This window comes from Ursus americanus, chromosome 28, assembly GCF_024610735.1.
Source record: "Ursus americanus isolate L20-20 chromosome 28, mUrsAme1.1.p, whole genome shotgun sequence".
Classification (NCBI taxonomy): domain Eukaryota; kingdom Metazoa; phylum Chordata; class Mammalia; order Carnivora; family Ursidae; genus Ursus; species Ursus americanus.
In genome coordinates this window covers 38,529,534-38,545,817 of record NC_142154.1, presented here as the reverse complement: position 1 = coordinate 38,545,817, position 16,284 = coordinate 38,529,534, and the positions used below count along the sequence as shown (strand labels likewise).

Here is a 16,284-nt window from a genome sequence, read left to right as displayed (position 1 = left end):
CTTTTGTGTTTTCTAATGAGTCATTTAACTTTTCTGGTGGAATGATAATAACTATTTAACCCATGATGGCAGAAGCTGCCATTCTGGTACGGTATACTGGATCCTGAGTGAATGAAGTTTGAAACAATACCTTTGCAAAATGTCACAGACTCCTTATTTATGAAATAAATGAATCTAAAATTAGCAGCTTATTTCAAACCAAGAGGCACCTCCAGTATCCTCCTATTTGAGAGGACTGGCACGTAGGTAAGAAAGATCTGACAGTTCTTGCATTCTAAGGAAAGAGATCACTCAACTTGTCTTGTCCTCAAACTTCCAGCCAATCTCTCCTTTACCTTTGCTGCCAAGCTTCTAGAAAGTGCAGGCCAGCCCCTGTTGCCCCACATCCTCTAGAACTATTCGGCGTGGCCACCTTCTGCAGCCTGCCTTCCACTCTCACCACTGCACTGAGGCTATATTCTCAAAAAAGCCGCGAGGAGCTCCCAACTGCCTACGGCAGCAGCCTCTTCTCAGGCTCCGGCCCCCAGAGCCCAGCATAAGCTTCTGCTGATCTGGCCTCAATGCCTCCTATCCCACAGAGACTCTGCACTATCCTGGCTCACTGGCTACCTCTCTCTCCACTCCTTTCAAAGCCAACTCTCCTGAGTCCTCTTTCTGTGCTCACCTGCCCTTTACTCACATTCCCCAGAGTTCTATGCACTTCTTTTTTTATTCTACACTCTCTCCCTGAGGTTCTTAGAGCCTATTAACATGGTTTTAAATACTGTCATTATGGTAATCTACATCTCTATAACCAATCTCTTTGGAGTTCCAGATCCAATTCCCCAATAACTTGCTAGACATCTCTATGCATATACCTAGAGTATTCAGCCCCAATTCAGTATGACCAAAACTAAGTTCCTTACCTAGTTCCCCAAAACCAGCTCCCTGTCCTCAGTAACATCGTTGTTCTTCCAAGACTAGAAACCTCACTCATGACTTATTTCTTCCCCTTCCTCGTATCTGCCTTATACCCTTCTCGGTCACCACAGCTTGCCAAGAAGTTCTACTGAAGAAGGTGAGTATATTGCCAGGGAATCACACCGTGGATGCTTGGATTAAGAACCCACTCAAGATCTGAACCCCGAATGCCTATGAATTCCTAAGACCTGAACCTCCATTCCCTGGAAGGGCTGGGGAATTAGACAGGATCCAGAGGCGTGCTGGTGGTCAGAAGTGTTTACGGCAGCACAGTGCAGGCAGCAGAAAGCAGGACGGGAAGGGCTTTGGCGGGGATCCTGCTAGCAGAGCGAAGGCTCTGGCATGCGAGGCCATCAGTGGGGAGGAGAGCTTGTCCTTATGACAAAGTTCAGGAAAGAGGAGAAAAGTAGCTAGTGAATGAAGGTCATAGTGGCCATTCATTACCCAAAACAAAAAATAATTCTATTAAGAGCACTTTCTATAAAACTGGAAGGCAAATGTTTCTATAATACATGTACACACGAAACAAGCAATGTAATGCCTGGAAAATGCCTTACCTTGACCAAAGGTATACACATGACCATCTTTGGTCAATGCAACAGAAAACTGAGTTCCACAAGCAACCTTTTTTATTCCAATTCCACAAAGGACATCAACTTTCTACAAAATATAAGTATAAGGCACATACTTTAAAAAGGAAAATAAAACACTTTTGAATTTGCCTACTAGTATTTATATATAAACTCAAGGACTATCTTCTAATAAAAATACTAATCATCACTTACCTATTTCCACCCAAAACCGCACTCCTAAATGATATTTTCTCATACTGCTCTACAAATTACCTGAATTTGTGGGAGGGAGTGTTGAGGAGGGGCATTTGACTAAAATCCCCAGGACCTCATGTGAGTGGAATCATTTCCTGCGCAACAGAGACCAAAGAGAATCCTGTAGCCTTTTAAACAATACTATGAGACCATGTAAAGCCATGGGCTGCTCCCAGCTAGACTTTTTCTACTTTCAGAAGTGATAATAACTGCTTTATATGTGCCCCCAGAGATGGCTTCCTGGCTTTCCACATACCTAGCTGAATATTCACTAGTCTAGCTATCAATATATTACAGATTATATGCAATAGGGCATCTGGAGTTGAATATACATTAAATATTTGTAAATAATGCCGCTTGTTAAATGTGTTAGGAAAACCCACTGAAAGATCTGCACAGAAGTTCTTCTGCAGAGCCAAGAAATCTTCTATAATGTGAATATTAGCTTCTTATTATTTCCTTTTTTGTTATTTTTTGAAAGGAGGCACATACCCTATAAATTAGGGGTAATAATCAGCTAAAATGGCAGCCGCAAGCAGAAGGATACACAAGATTGTTGAAGGTTCCCTCCCTCAGACACCCTGGAGATGTGTCGATAACTACTTCTTCTCTAACATGGGAGACAATCCTACGTCGCTCAGCCTGCGTGTGGGGACAAAGGCTAACCCTTGCACAATTTTTACATCCAGTTTAGTGATTAACGGCTTATTTAAAATCAAGATCTAGAATGCTGGACATTTAAAAGTAAGCAATAGAAACTTCTAAACTTCATTATGAATTACCAAAATGTTAAAGGTAAATTACTTCCAACTAAAAAGAGGCACTGACGTAGACCAAAACTACATTGTCTAGAGTAAAGACAATACTGACCTGAGGGGAAGATTTTGCAGTAGAATTTCCTAAGCCTAGTTTTCCATAGTCCCCATCTCCAAAAGCCCACACCATGGAGCCATCCGCCGATACTGCCAAAGTGTGGTTTAAGCCACAAGCCACCTAAAGAAATAACAGGGTATTCAGTAAGGCAAAATCATAGCACCTAAACCATATACCTGTTTCTGGGATTCTTTTTCTCCACTTCAGTGAAAAACTTGGCTATATATATTTATTTTAATTTCAGTGCCTTCTGCATATGTTAAAATGTGTCAATAAGAAAAAATTCCTAATGTCCACAAATGAAAAAATAACTTTTTTCTTCAAGGCAAAATCCTTCAAATATCTGTGGCTAACTTAGAATTAGAGAGTATAAAAGAGGAAAGGTACATAATGAGTCAAAATACATCAGAGACAGCCTAAGGAATGATACAGAAAATGATAAAAATATCTCCTTATTAGGAGGTCATCTCACTGTGTACAGGACAAGTACTGCTTAAGAGCAGCAGTACCAATGATGCTGCGACTCTGCCATCTCCTTCCAAACTCCCAGACAGTGGTCACAGAGATCTGTATGGTTTAAAGGTTTGCATCAAGGTGCATTGCGGAGGGGGTTTTAAAACATTTGCATCCTGAATTAAGGCTCTCATTGGCCAAATATGACTTAAAATGTGAATTTTTCACATTGGGAAAAAAAATCATGAAGAATTATCAAGTAGGCCAAACAAAATGTATGTGAGGGTAAGCACAACTGATGATTCTAGTCTTCTTTAAAGGACAGTGTCTCAGTGCACACAGAGGAAATAAGAAACTATGACCAGATGGAACATATTATTGACTTATTCCGTGCCTGTCCAATCTGATATCCCTCCAGTGCAGTCACTCTCTCTGGAAGCTTTTTGTTAGAGGTGTTTCCAAGACCCAGACGACCGTAGTCACCATTGCCAAAAGTAAACAGTTTGCCATCTGAAGTTACCACTGCTGAGTGCTTGAAGCCACAAGACATCTACAGACAGAACAAAGGAGAACACAAATTTTAAGAAGAGGGTACACTAAGAAAGAATGAAATCAGTCATTTTTGGTTATTAATATAGTAATAAACTTCACTGACAACTCAGGGTCTTCAAGACCAGTATATCCTACCTGCCCGAGTGGCCCTCCTGCTTCCCCAAGCTTGGTCTCCTCATCACCCTCAGGAAGACCAAGCTAACCAGCCTACCCTAGAAGAACTGCTGCTGTGCTTCGGCTGTGTACAGATGATCTGGACTACATGCAAAAGTAAATGGAAATTCTGTGTGAACTCTCCAGTGCTATGCAATTTTATAATATCATCTTAGATCACTAGTTGATTTTCCAGAATATGCATATGAACTCAACATTTGTAACAATAATATAAATGTTAAGCTCTGCATTCAACCTGTCACTGTATCAAGAACTATGGGGCAGGAGCTAAACCCTACTGTGTTTCTTCCAAGCACCTGAAGTACCCCAGCTTGGGCCAACCAGCTGGCTCAAGAAAAGGGAGTCCGTTCTATTAGCAAAGCCCTTTCAAACTTCTAATAAACTCAAGAATAAGCAACCAAAAACAGTGGATCTCTTGTAATAACTCATAATATATTTTTACTATATTTCCTGTTAACTAAATTGAGAACACTATTCAACAACTAGGATGTTTATATTCAAAGGCAAACTGATCCACGTCCTGCCTGACCTGCACCACTTCTTCTCCTTGTAAGGCCTCGATCTGCCTGGGGCGCCGCTGCCTGTCGCTGTTCCCGTGGCCGAGTTTGCCATAATCACCATCTCCCCAGCTAAAGACCTCTCCACTTTCAGTCAGGGCCATTGAGTGCCCATCAGAACCACAAGAAGTCACCAGCTGGGTCACCACAAATCCTGGAACAGAGCAGAAAGCCAACAACAATCATTGGATGGTAAAACTCTTTACTTGCAGCTGCTACAGAATACTCTTAGCATGGAAAAACACCAAAACTGTATTATAGAAATAAAAACAATGTCTTTCATTTTAAGTCAAACTTGAAGCCATAACCTAGTAAATTAGGAGCAGTCACGTAAAGTGATGATGACAAGGAAGAAAAAGAGGGTGACAGAAACAGGTATAGTCATCAAGGCCTATGTAATAGCCACTCCTAGAAATGCTTTACCTAGAATGTCTCCTTTTCTACTTTCACATAGAACCTATGAGGCAGATATTATCATCACCACTTATACAAATGGGTTTAACCGAGTCACAAAGAGGGCTAGTCCAGCTTGTGCAAGGTCCTAGAGGCCGGATGCAGTAGTACTGGATAGGAATCCTGCCCTCCCATCCCCACTGCTGTGCTCTGGGAGGAAGAGATCTCAAGGAAGAGGAGTTAGAACTATTTCGGAATTGGTTCTGAATTCATTACTTGTGTGCTTTTACTTCAAAAACCCTCTTTGCTCTCTTTGTAGGCTCTGGAGTCAGTAAAAGTTGACTTAAGAAACAAACCAGGAGCTCCTGCAGTGGATTCTCCAGAGGTATTCTTTCTCAAGTCAGAGAACTCTGACAGAGATGCCCTATGAAGTCTTTACTACATTTGTACATTTCCATATAAACTGATTTCTACTTTTTAGGAAACACATATATGATTATTACTGCTATTAATAGTTGCCTAATTACAGTTTTGCAATTTTAAAGAGTTTGTTTACAACCTTCAGTGGGTCTTAAAATAGTTGTTTACATCACTGAATTCTAGTACTGCCATGATAAATAGCTTGCAAAATAACATAGCTTAAAATATGGAAAGCAGGCTGTATATTCTAAATGAGAATCTAAAGAAGTGAAAACCCTCTATGGCTTTATCTAGCAAACGTTTGAGACGAGTTCCAACATAAGCTAACATTCCTATAGTTAGGCCATAGTTTCTGACCAGCTTTTAACTGAGGATAATTTTACCTTGTAGGGCTGAAATTACTGTCAGCACATGAAGGTCATCTGAATTTCCTTGTCCCAATCTGCCATAACTTCCTTCCCCACAAGCCAACACTGTGCCATTGGCCTGGATGACAAAGGTACAATTCTGACCACATATGACCTAGTATAAAAACACACAAATATATTACCCTTCATTATATAGCTTTAACACTTAAAATGATTCTATGCATGCCTTAGGATACCTTTATTAATTCTTCTATCCTTTCACTAAAGAGGATGGGTTGATATAATTATGGGTTTCCTACAAGTTCTTGATTATTATTAAACTGCTTACTTAAAGAGATGTATGAGGCTCACTGGACTATTTAAAATCATTTAGGAACTATCTTATCTACGGGACTTCAGCCAATTGTGCAGAGTTTATTTATTTTTTATTTATTTTAAAGATTTTTTTTATTTAAGAGAGAATGTGCGTGCGCATATGAGCAGGGGTGGGGGTTCAGAGAGAGAGAAGGAGAGAGTATGGAGCAAACTCTGCACTGAGTGTGGAGCCCAATGCAGGGCTCAATGTCACAACACCGAGACAATGACCAGAGCTGAAATCAAGAGTCGGACACTTAACTGACTGAGCTACCCAGGTGCCCCAATTGTGCAGTTTATTTTTTTTGAAGATTTTTTTATCTATTTGTCAGAGAGAGAGAGAGCATAAGCAGGGGGAATGCCAGGCAGAGGGAGAAGCAGGCTCCCCGCGGAGCAAGGAGCCCGATAGGGGACCCAATCCCAGGACCCGGGATCATGACATGAGCCAAAGGCAGATGCTTAACTGACTGAGCCACCAAGGTGTCCCAGAGTTTAAATAATAACACTAACAACAAAACAAACAGAAAGAGGAAAGGGGGATGGGGAAATATTAAAGACTGGCTAGAGATCATCAAGAAGCAGAAAGCTGAGGGGATATACAAAAGAAAGAGGAGTGCATCCTGGGTCTTACTAAGGCGGAGAAGAATGGAAGAGAAAGCAGTGGCCTGAGAAAGGGTGTGGTAATATACTACCATGACTATTAGAGGAGGAGAGGGGTGTCAATGAAATCTAGCTAAAGATCCCTGTAAGTTAATGACCACAAAACAGAATCAATAATTAGGAGTATATTAACTTCTATAAATAGGTACTAGGCAGGCCTAATCCATCATGATGTTAATTCATTACACTTGAAAGCAAGAAAAATTTAGAAACTTATTTACAAAATTTAAGACTGATAAAAACCCTAGAAACCTTTATTTAGAAGCTATACATCATGACTTTGTTTAGTTATTCCTCACAACAGATTACACAATGGACAAACTTTATCTGACAGCAAGGAAATCAGAATTGTTAGAGTTCCCAAGTTTCTTCCTCACTTCTTTACCCTGTTAGTTACCTGCTGGGCCTGTGAGAATGAGGGAGCTGCTGCAGGGACCATTACATTTCTTCCCGCTTCTGCCAGCTGTCCATGCCTGCCAGCACCCCACAGGTAGACATCACATTTACCTCCCAGGTGCCAGTCCTAGAAAACCACATTCATCTCAAAGTTAGATTCAACCATTCATTCAAACATGTGCCAGCCTCTATAGGAGACACCAGGTTACGAACAAGCATTTAGTATCAGAAGATTTAATGAGAACCACCATATAGTTATCTTTACTGACCTCAGGTCTGGAAGTTGCCCAAGACATAATTTGTTCATCCATGCCATTAATCCATTTACTGTTATCCTGCAAGACACAGCAAACATCAGGGTGAATCTTGCTTAATCAAGATTCATCTGTGTTTTTTTAGGGGGAAAAAAAAGCCCCTCCAACATGGGGCCTGAACTCAGGACCCTGAGGTCAAGACCTGAGCTGAGATCAAGAGTTGGATGTTTAATGGACCGAGCCACCCAGGTGCCCCAAGATTTATCTGTTATTAATTAACAACTAAGTCTTCTTTCCATAAAAGAACTTAGTAAATACTATAAGAAAATTTTTTTAATACTATAAGAAATCAAGAGCAGTTTTATAATTATGCCAAACTTGACTATGCATTGTTAGTATTTCCCTTTATCATAAACACTTTACAATCCACTGTCACTATCACATTGGTGATTCAAAGTTAACCATCTAGGTTTTCTGAGCACAAACAGGTACAAGGTCACGTGCAGGAGTCACCACCCCGAGAACTCGCTGTACAGCAGGCAGGTCACTTCGTCTTTCTACACTTCAATTTCCTCATCTAGAAAATGACAGATTTGGGGCAAACAGGCTCAGAAGGACACCACTTCTTTTTAAAAAGATTTTATTTATTTATTTGAGGGAGAGAGTACATAAGCGAGTGCAGAGGGAGAGGGAGGAGCAGACTCCTCGTTGAGCAGGGAGCCCGATGTGGGACTCGATCCCAGGACCCCGAGATCATAACCTGAATTGAAGGCAGACGCTTTACCAACTGAGCCACCCAGGCACCCCAGAAGGACACTTCTTAGTTAAAATTGTATTTTAGGGGCTCCTGGGTGGCTCGGTCGGTTAAGCATGTGCCTTTGGCTCAGGTCATGATCTTGGGGTCCTGGGATCAAGCCCCATGGCAGGCTCCCTGCTCAGCGAGGAGTCTGCTTCTCCCTCTCTTCCCACTCATGCTTGCTCTATCTTTGTCTCTCTCTCAAATAAATAAAATCTTCTAAAAAAATAAAATTGCATTTTCTTTATAGCTATATAAAGAAATAATCTATATTTAGATAATTTCCCTCAATTCACATTTGTCTTATATCTATATTTTTGTATTCGAATGTATGTATATGTAAATCTTAACTAAGTAAATAGGCTGTTGGATCAAGCATTGGCCTGCTCTGTCCGCACAGGTATCTCGTCTACATCACAGTCTCTACATCTGGATGCCCCCAAATACAATCAAAGAAATGACAACTGGAATGCTCTTCTATATTCTCATTTTATGGTGATTAAAACATGATTAAAGTGTCAAAGAATTTAGAATCTCTATGTGGAATAAGTCCCCCGAGATGACCCAGGAAAAGATGTTAAAATACGTATAAATCAGGTATACACAAGGAACCTATGGACAAAAAGTGAGAAAATACGGGACTATGTCACTGAAAGCCAACAAGCTTACAGAAGCTTCACAGTTCTCATATAAGCAATCTTTGTCACCACAGAGGACCGCTGTAAGACTGAAAGTGACTATCTGAAAGCAAAATATTTTAAGTTTCTCTGAAGGCACGCTTCTAGCTATCCAAGCTAGGAAATACCTACTGAATGTCTGCTACTTGCTAAACACCCATGACGCAATCTCCGCTGAGGACAGTAGCAGCTCATATGGTGCTTACCATTAGGAATGTAAGTTCATCCTCTGGAACAGGCTCTAGATCAGGAACAGTAAACGATTCTGGAAACTGTGCTCCATTGGTCAGGGCTTCGGCAGCCTTTATGGTGGTTGAGAAACATTCTAACCAGGCCCACTCATTTGGATTCCAGGATGCCGGGTCAGGGAGGCAGTTCTGGTGGTGCGGTGGCACTGGAGGACTACATAACAGCTGATCCAGATGCAGTCCCACGGCAAGGGAAGCCAGACATTGCATGTAGGGGCTGTGAACAAGCTGGTCGCCGCAAACCACATGAGGCTAAGAGGAAATACAAGAATGTTAAATTGAAGAGCCTGTACCAAATATTATAAATTAACCTACTGTATTCTGAAAACCCATAATTGTATCTTTTTAATTTACTGGTTTTTTTACACCTGAAACTAATATTACTCTGTATGTTAACTAAGTGGAATTTAAACAAGAAGTTAAAAAAACAAAAACAAAACAACAAAAAATTTATTGTTTTTTATGATTTTTACTTTGAAATTATTTTAGATACACAGAAAGTTACAGAGATAATACAGAAAATTCCTGTAAATCCTTCATAACAACTTATATAACCAAGAAATTAATACCGGATACAGTATCAACTGAGCCACAGAACTTTATTTGCTTTTCCCACTAGTGCCCCTTTTCTGCACCAGAATCCAATGCAGGACATCACATGCATTTAGCAGTGTATTTTCACTACAGTTTTTCATGAAGAATAATAACAATAATAAGCAGGTAACTAAACCATGACCTGCTCCCTTCTCACATTTCCTCCTTTACAAGAAAATCCTGGTAGCCATCAAGGGAGATCCCTCTTCCATGGCCCTCCCTAACTGTGGCAGAGCAACTCTGTGAGACGCTGAGTGATTCAGAAAAGAAAACCTGGGCAAATGCATCAGTGAAGTTAACCGGATACAGTAACAGCTGATTGTATTAATGTAGCTTGGCCAAAAAAAGAAGGAAAAAACCCCGAAGAGCTCTGCCTAGGGGCAGCACACTGTGACTACTGAGGGCTGGAAGACCGACTACACAGGACCACAGCCTGGGCTACAGGTCCAAATTCCCTTATTCCTCATTCTAGTATTTATGGACCCCACTCAGTTCAGCCTTAGATCTTCCACTAAACTTGCCACACAGATTCTCCTGATAAACAGAGGATGTTCACTCTGACACCCATATCCACCCCCACACCTCCCAACTTCAGGATGGAAAACCACACAAAAATAGATTTATGGGTCAGAAAAGGGAAGATGAAACTCTGCAGCACAGGTATGTAAGACGTTCTGGAGCGAATAAGTAATCTGAAAAAAAAATTATACAAACACTATACAACTTTAAGGGTTATTTTAAAAATTTACTCCCACTAAAATAAAGTAAAAGCAGGCTGAGGATGACTGAACAACCATTTTAGACACAACTTAACTTTACTGGATTCTGCCAAATAGCCCTGCACTCATTTTCCTCAGACCTTATGCTCTTCGGGAATAAATTCAAAGCTGCAATTCAAATTCCGGAGCAGCAGTCATCTGCAGCTGTGCGGCAGTGAGTGTCCTCAGTTACCTTTTCATAGGCATACTGCTCCTGAAGCATCACGGGTAGCCGCTCCAGGAAAGCTCTCATGCAGGGAGCCATGTTTAATCCCAGAACACCCTGCTGTTTCAATGCTGTCCTACAGGTGGCTAAAACGTGGTTGGCGGCAGCCCATTCTGCTGTACAATTCACGACCAAAACATCCTGATGGAAAACAAATCATGCCGCATGATAGGTTTAAGTGAAAGATAAAAGAGAGAATTCTATTACCGTTCATATCTGAAATTCCTTCCAGTTATTGCATCGAACACTTTCGCTTTTTGGACATTGTATGCTGTATCTTTAATACCTATGAATTTCAAAACATCTAAAATTTTGTCTAAGTAAAAACAAGTGAAAAAAAAATAACCATAAAATTTGTGAGCTACTTTGCATTTGCTGATTCTCCTTAAAGAGACACGTGAATTTGTTACTATTTCACAGGACTTGGAGGACAAGGTATCTAGGATATTTCAAAAGCCTGATATGACATGGGGTACCAGAGGAAGGAGGACACATCTGCAAGAGAAGCAGCACTGCTCTAACTGTGGCTCTATGATTTACCCTACACAGGCTACCACTGCCTTTGCTCTGATTCTATATTTTACTTCTAGTTAGGACTGTTCATGCAGGTTTACAGCTCAACTTAAAAATCTTTTAACTAAGGGTATAAAGAGCAAGACTGCAGCAGATAATGTCATATCAGAATTACTTCACGGCAGGCGGCTACTATTTTTTTTTTTTTAACTAGAATATTACATTTCAAAGCCAACATACATTTTGTATTGAGTTAAATGTCTTTGGTCCTCCTTTTTAGAAAAAATTATCTTGAGACAGTTTAGTGCTATCTCAAAAAATCATGGCAGAAAGTAAAAATGCACTTTATACCTTCCAGTGGAAATTAAGTTGTTCAATAATTAAACATTTTCACCAAAGTCTAGGGTACAGTAGGAAGAGTACTAGATTATAAATCAGGAGGCCTGGGTTCTAGTTTTCCTTCTATCACTAAATAGTTATATTATCTTGGGCAGGTAATAATCTCTCTGGATATCAGTTTTTTCCTCTTTTACATAAAGCAGACTGCTTAGACTATAATTCTAAGGTACCTTATAGACTTACACCCTAGAATTTAATGTAATTGCAAAATTACCTTTGATCTATTTGAGCAAGCAGCTACCCCGACATCTGGAATCCATACTGTGGTCTGAATAGCTCCAGAGCCTATCACAACAGTTTGCAAGACAGAGCCATCCTAAAATGAGATATATTTATATCACTACATATCACTTAACCTTAGTCTTTTTTTTTTTTTTTTAAGATTTATTTATTTTGAGAGAGAGAGCACACGCACAAGGACTGGGGGTGGGGCAGAGGCACGAGCAGGGGGAGGAGAGGGAGAGAATCCCAATCAGACTCCCCCTGAATGCAGAGCCCAGCTCGGGGCTCAATCCCACAACCCCAAGATCATGACCTGAGCCAAAACGAAGTCAGATGCTTGACCCACTGAGCCACCCAGGTGCCCCAGTCCTTATTTACATTTTAAATTTATACTTCACATTCATGAAGTCATATTCTAAAATCTACACTGGCTAAATTTACCAATGTCCAATTACATAGCTACTATCCAATTTTCTGGGGTCGTTTCTAGATGACTTTGAAACTGTATCAATAAAAAAAATTAAAGGGTGGAGAATTTTGAAAAGAGTTTCTTCAGTATCTAAGATATTAGTATACAAAATATTCCTAAGAATGGTTGGGTTAAATTTTATCATACATGTTATGTGTAAACATTTCTCAAGATAAAAATAACATCTATATTCTTACCCTTAAAGACCAAATGTTCATGAGCCCACCTAGTCCACCAGACACGAGGGCCAAACCATCAGAACTAAAGGCAACAGTTCGGACAGGGGTGATGTGTCCCCGCAGCTGATAAACACACTTGGCTCCGGTCGATTTCCTATATCCATCCTGCAATTCATTTTTATTTTTAATACATATTGAAATTAAAACAAATGTATAGACTCAAGATTTACAATTCATTCTTCAAAATTTTATATTTTATAATTTAGCATAAAATTGGGGAGGAGGGAAGGACAACTCTCTCCTAAGATTTAGCGTGAAAAAATAATAAAATATTAACCTGGTTCTCCTTTGCTCCTTTGAAGCTGAGTGTCATCTTTTTTGACACAATTCCAAGTGAATTTCCTATTCTTTAAACTGGCAGAAATTACATTTCTAAGTTTTAATTATCCCTCAGAGACAGAAAAATTCTAACTTCTGCTTTTTAATGAGTGTTTTAATTTTTAAATTTAGCTTTATGTAGTTTTCATTTTTAGCCCCTAAAATTCATGAATTGCCGATGCTGATTCTCTGTTAACCAGTACTTCTTTTTGTTGGCCGATGGCTCTGTCTGCTACATGGTGTCTATTTTCATGTTTGCTGTGCAGGTTTTAGAAGTGAGATAGGTAAGGCCTGTCCAAAGGGCTACTCTCCAGCACAAACAGCAAATCAGATTTATCTCTAGTGCTTCCACCTCCACTTCTGTGATATTTTCCTTCCATTAGTGAGCTATTTACCTCTCCCTCTTCACCCCTTTCTCCCTGCCCTCAAGCTCCCGCTTCCTTCTAGTTATGATGGAGTATAATACCAGATGTACTTATTTATCCAAAGATGACATAGGCCTATTTCTTCCAGGGGTATTTGTATCATGAGCAGAAGAGAGAGCAATGGAGGGTGCAAACTGTTAGCTCAGGGAGGCCATCTGACTGGCCACCCGGTGTTTTAAAGAATTTTAAGTCAGGTGCCAGTGTTTAATATTGGGAGATCTTTTTTTTTTTAAAGATTTTTTTTTATTTATTTATTCGACAGAGATAGAGACAGCCAGCTAGAGTGGGAACACAAGCAGGGGGAATGGGAGAGGAAGAAGCAGGCTCATAGTGGAGGAGCCTGATGTGGGGCTCGATCCCGGAACGCCGGGATCACGCCCTGAGCCGAAGGCAGACGCTTAACCGCTGTGCCACCCAGGCGCCCCTAATATTGGGAGATCTTACTTAAAACACTGGATTTTGGTTTCTATCAGAAAAAAATGAGACAATCTGGTAACAATAGTCTCATTTCTGGAGGTTGACAATCAACTCTGTGGCAGCCGTGTCCTTTATGGGAAGCATGCATGCTTCTAGGTTTTTTGTTTGCTTTTACCCTCTCCACACCTCTAACTCCCAGTTTCTGGATGGCCCTGTAAGCATCTATCTGAATTTGTAACCTCTGTTTAAGGTAAAGGAATTGTTCTTCCTACATGGAATTTTGGTATCAGCAGGAGGTGCTTGGATCAGACAGGGTACTCCTGTGATGCCCCTATTTCACTGTACCGAAGGTTTAACTTAGGACTTCTCTATCTGTAGTGTCCGATATATCCAGTACCATGAACGATCACCACTCAATACTTCTTGAATATCTCACTTCAACAAGCAAACATGCTGTCCTTATAAAAAAATAAAGCTTATTCAGAAAACACACAGAGTATGACAATTATTCATGTTTCCCGAATGGATCATGCCCTTTTGGATACTAAGTACTGAGTATCTCAATAATCGATGGAGGATTACTTTGATAATATATACCATCTATGGTTTCAGATAAGGTCTTCAAAGGCACCAGAACATTTACCTGGCAACTGGACTCCTGGTCCCACCATCCTTCTGAACTAGTCACACTGGTCTGTGTGATATCTTGTGGAATACGCCAAACACATACTAAGCCACTCTGACAGCCACTTAAAAAAATTGATCACATAAAACCAAAACATGTCAATATGCAAAAGTAAATATATTTTCAAACAGCAATTAAGACCTGATAAAACTACTACAATACTATTTTAAAAAATATTTATAATAAGTATGCTAAATCTTTTACAAGAAATACGAATAGAATTGATATTCTAGCAACATCACACCCAGTTAAGGAGATTGCACAGCAAGTTCCACACTGGAAAATTGTTCTTTATTTGTCTGAGATCTTAGCTCTTATGGTATTACACATTATAAAAGTAACATGCGATAAACCATTTAAGACTACTAAGAAGCTATATTTAATGCAAGTAACAGTCTATATTAACATAAAAATTAAGATACACACACACACACACACACACACACAGAGACACACACACAAATTACAACATACGTAGCCATCAGTAAATGCAATTTGGATCCTTTCCCTGGGAGGCTGCACCAAGCAATGCCATTTACAATAGATGGATGGCAGAGTGAATGTAGACAACGCCAGCATCCTGAAATAGGCCCCCAGAGTTTCACATTTTCTTCTTTGGCACATGTCATAAGAATATGACCTGTTGGGTCCCACTTCATACTAACAAGAGTATCCTTAAAATGGTAGGAAGAGAAAAAAAAACATGGTAATACTTCCCTCACAAATACTTTAAACTCAGTAATTTATGACCTATACTGCCATTACTGATTTATTTTGAAATCAACATTTTATGCAAATAAGATACTGTCATATCCTCCCCAATCACTAGAGACCAACTCATCCCATAATACAGTCCGTATTATATATATAACTACTGCAGCCAAAGTTCAATAAATGTTAGTTGAATAAATGAATTATGAAATTGATTCAGAAGGAATATTCATCTTTCATTAGCATTTTTAATTGTTACTTTTATTGACTTGTAACCATTAAAATATGAAAAAGAAACTTCAAAAAGAAGCATCCCTCATAACAAAATAGCGAATATTATGAGAATCTAAGACATACTGTGTTTATATGGTTGTCATCATTGTGTTCTTCTGACACTTTTTTATTTTTACCGTCCTTCATACCTTCCAACTCCTGGATTCATGCACTAATGCTACTTGCCTAGATAGCCCTGCGAACATTAGAACTGGCAACCTCTTTTTAAGGTAAAGGAATTATTCTTCATAGATGGACTTTCTAGCATTTGATGGGGTGTTCCAAGGGTGTTCCTATTTCACTGTTTTCGTTTTACTTCTTTCTTGGTTTGATGGCTTTCTTACACAGACTTTCCCATGCATATACATGGTCCAAAGACTTTTGTTAACAATAGAATATCAAATCGTAAGTGACTGATGTAAAACAGTTTAAAAAAACTAGTATCAAGCAATACTATGTAATAAAAAGCAAGAAAAAGTAACCATCTGGTAATTACCTTATGTGCATCAATTAGAACAATGCCTCCTTTTTCAAGTGGTTCCTTTGTTCCCAGTAACAACTTTCCATCAAAATATCCCACTGCAAATGGTCTATCTTCACTGAACCAAGCAATGCAAGTTACAGACACTAACATGATACAAACAAGAATTTAAAAAAGAAAAAAAGAAAATATAAGTGACTCTTTTGTCATTGTCTAACTCAAGACAGATTTTGCAACAAATACATGCTACCACAACCACCACAAGTAAGTTTCCAAATCTTTAATGCATTTATTAGACAAAAGGTAGGCTAAGAGCAGGGATTCTGTGTAACCCACTTTAAAAGTGTCATTCATTCATTTACTTATTTTTAAAGATTTCATTTTTGCGTGACAGAGAGAGAAAGGGTGGGAGAGGGAGGGAGAGACAGAGATCGCATGAGTTGGGGGAGGGGCAGAGGGAGGAGTAGACTCCCCACTGAGCGGGGAGCCTGACGCGGGACTTGATCCCAGGACCCTGGAATCATAATCTGAGCCAGACGCAACGACTTAACCAACAGAACCACCCAGGTGCCCTATTTATTTATTTGTTAAT

The 16,284-nt window shown here is 39.7% G+C and overlaps 1 protein-coding gene across 14 annotated transcripts in view; it reads right to left on the bottom strand.

Moving 5' to 3' along the window:
* HERC1 (HECT and RLD domain containing E3 ubiquitin protein ligase family member 1) overlaps positions 1 to 16,284 on the bottom strand; it is a 179,807-nt gene that overhangs the window by 14,345 nt on the left and 149,178 nt on the right. For all 14 annotated transcript variants that reach the window (XM_045810686.2, XM_045810698.2, XM_045810694.2 and 11 more), the window contains 14 exons: positions 15,708 to 15,838; positions 14,702 to 14,901; positions 14,186 to 14,291; positions 12,341 to 12,487; positions 11,667 to 11,768; positions 10,508 to 10,681; positions 8,921 to 9,214; positions 7,257 to 7,322; positions 6,989 to 7,114; positions 5,593 to 5,731; positions 4,369 to 4,550; positions 3,508 to 3,663; positions 2,658 to 2,780; positions 1,518 to 1,620 (listed from right to left, as the gene is read on the bottom strand). In XM_045810686.2, coding sequence (XP_045666642.2) covers positions 1,518 to 1,620; positions 2,658 to 2,780; positions 3,508 to 3,663; positions 4,369 to 4,550; positions 5,593 to 5,731; positions 6,989 to 7,114; positions 7,257 to 7,322; positions 8,921 to 9,214; positions 10,508 to 10,681; positions 11,667 to 11,768; positions 12,341 to 12,487; positions 14,186 to 14,291; positions 14,702 to 14,901; positions 15,708 to 15,838 — 2,049 coding nt within the window. The remainder of the gene's footprint in view (positions 1 to 1,517; positions 1,621 to 2,657; positions 2,781 to 3,507; positions 3,664 to 4,368; positions 4,551 to 5,592; positions 5,732 to 6,988; positions 7,115 to 7,256; positions 7,323 to 8,920; positions 9,215 to 10,507; positions 10,682 to 11,666; positions 11,769 to 12,340; positions 12,488 to 14,185; positions 14,292 to 14,701; positions 14,902 to 15,707; positions 15,839 to 16,284) is intronic.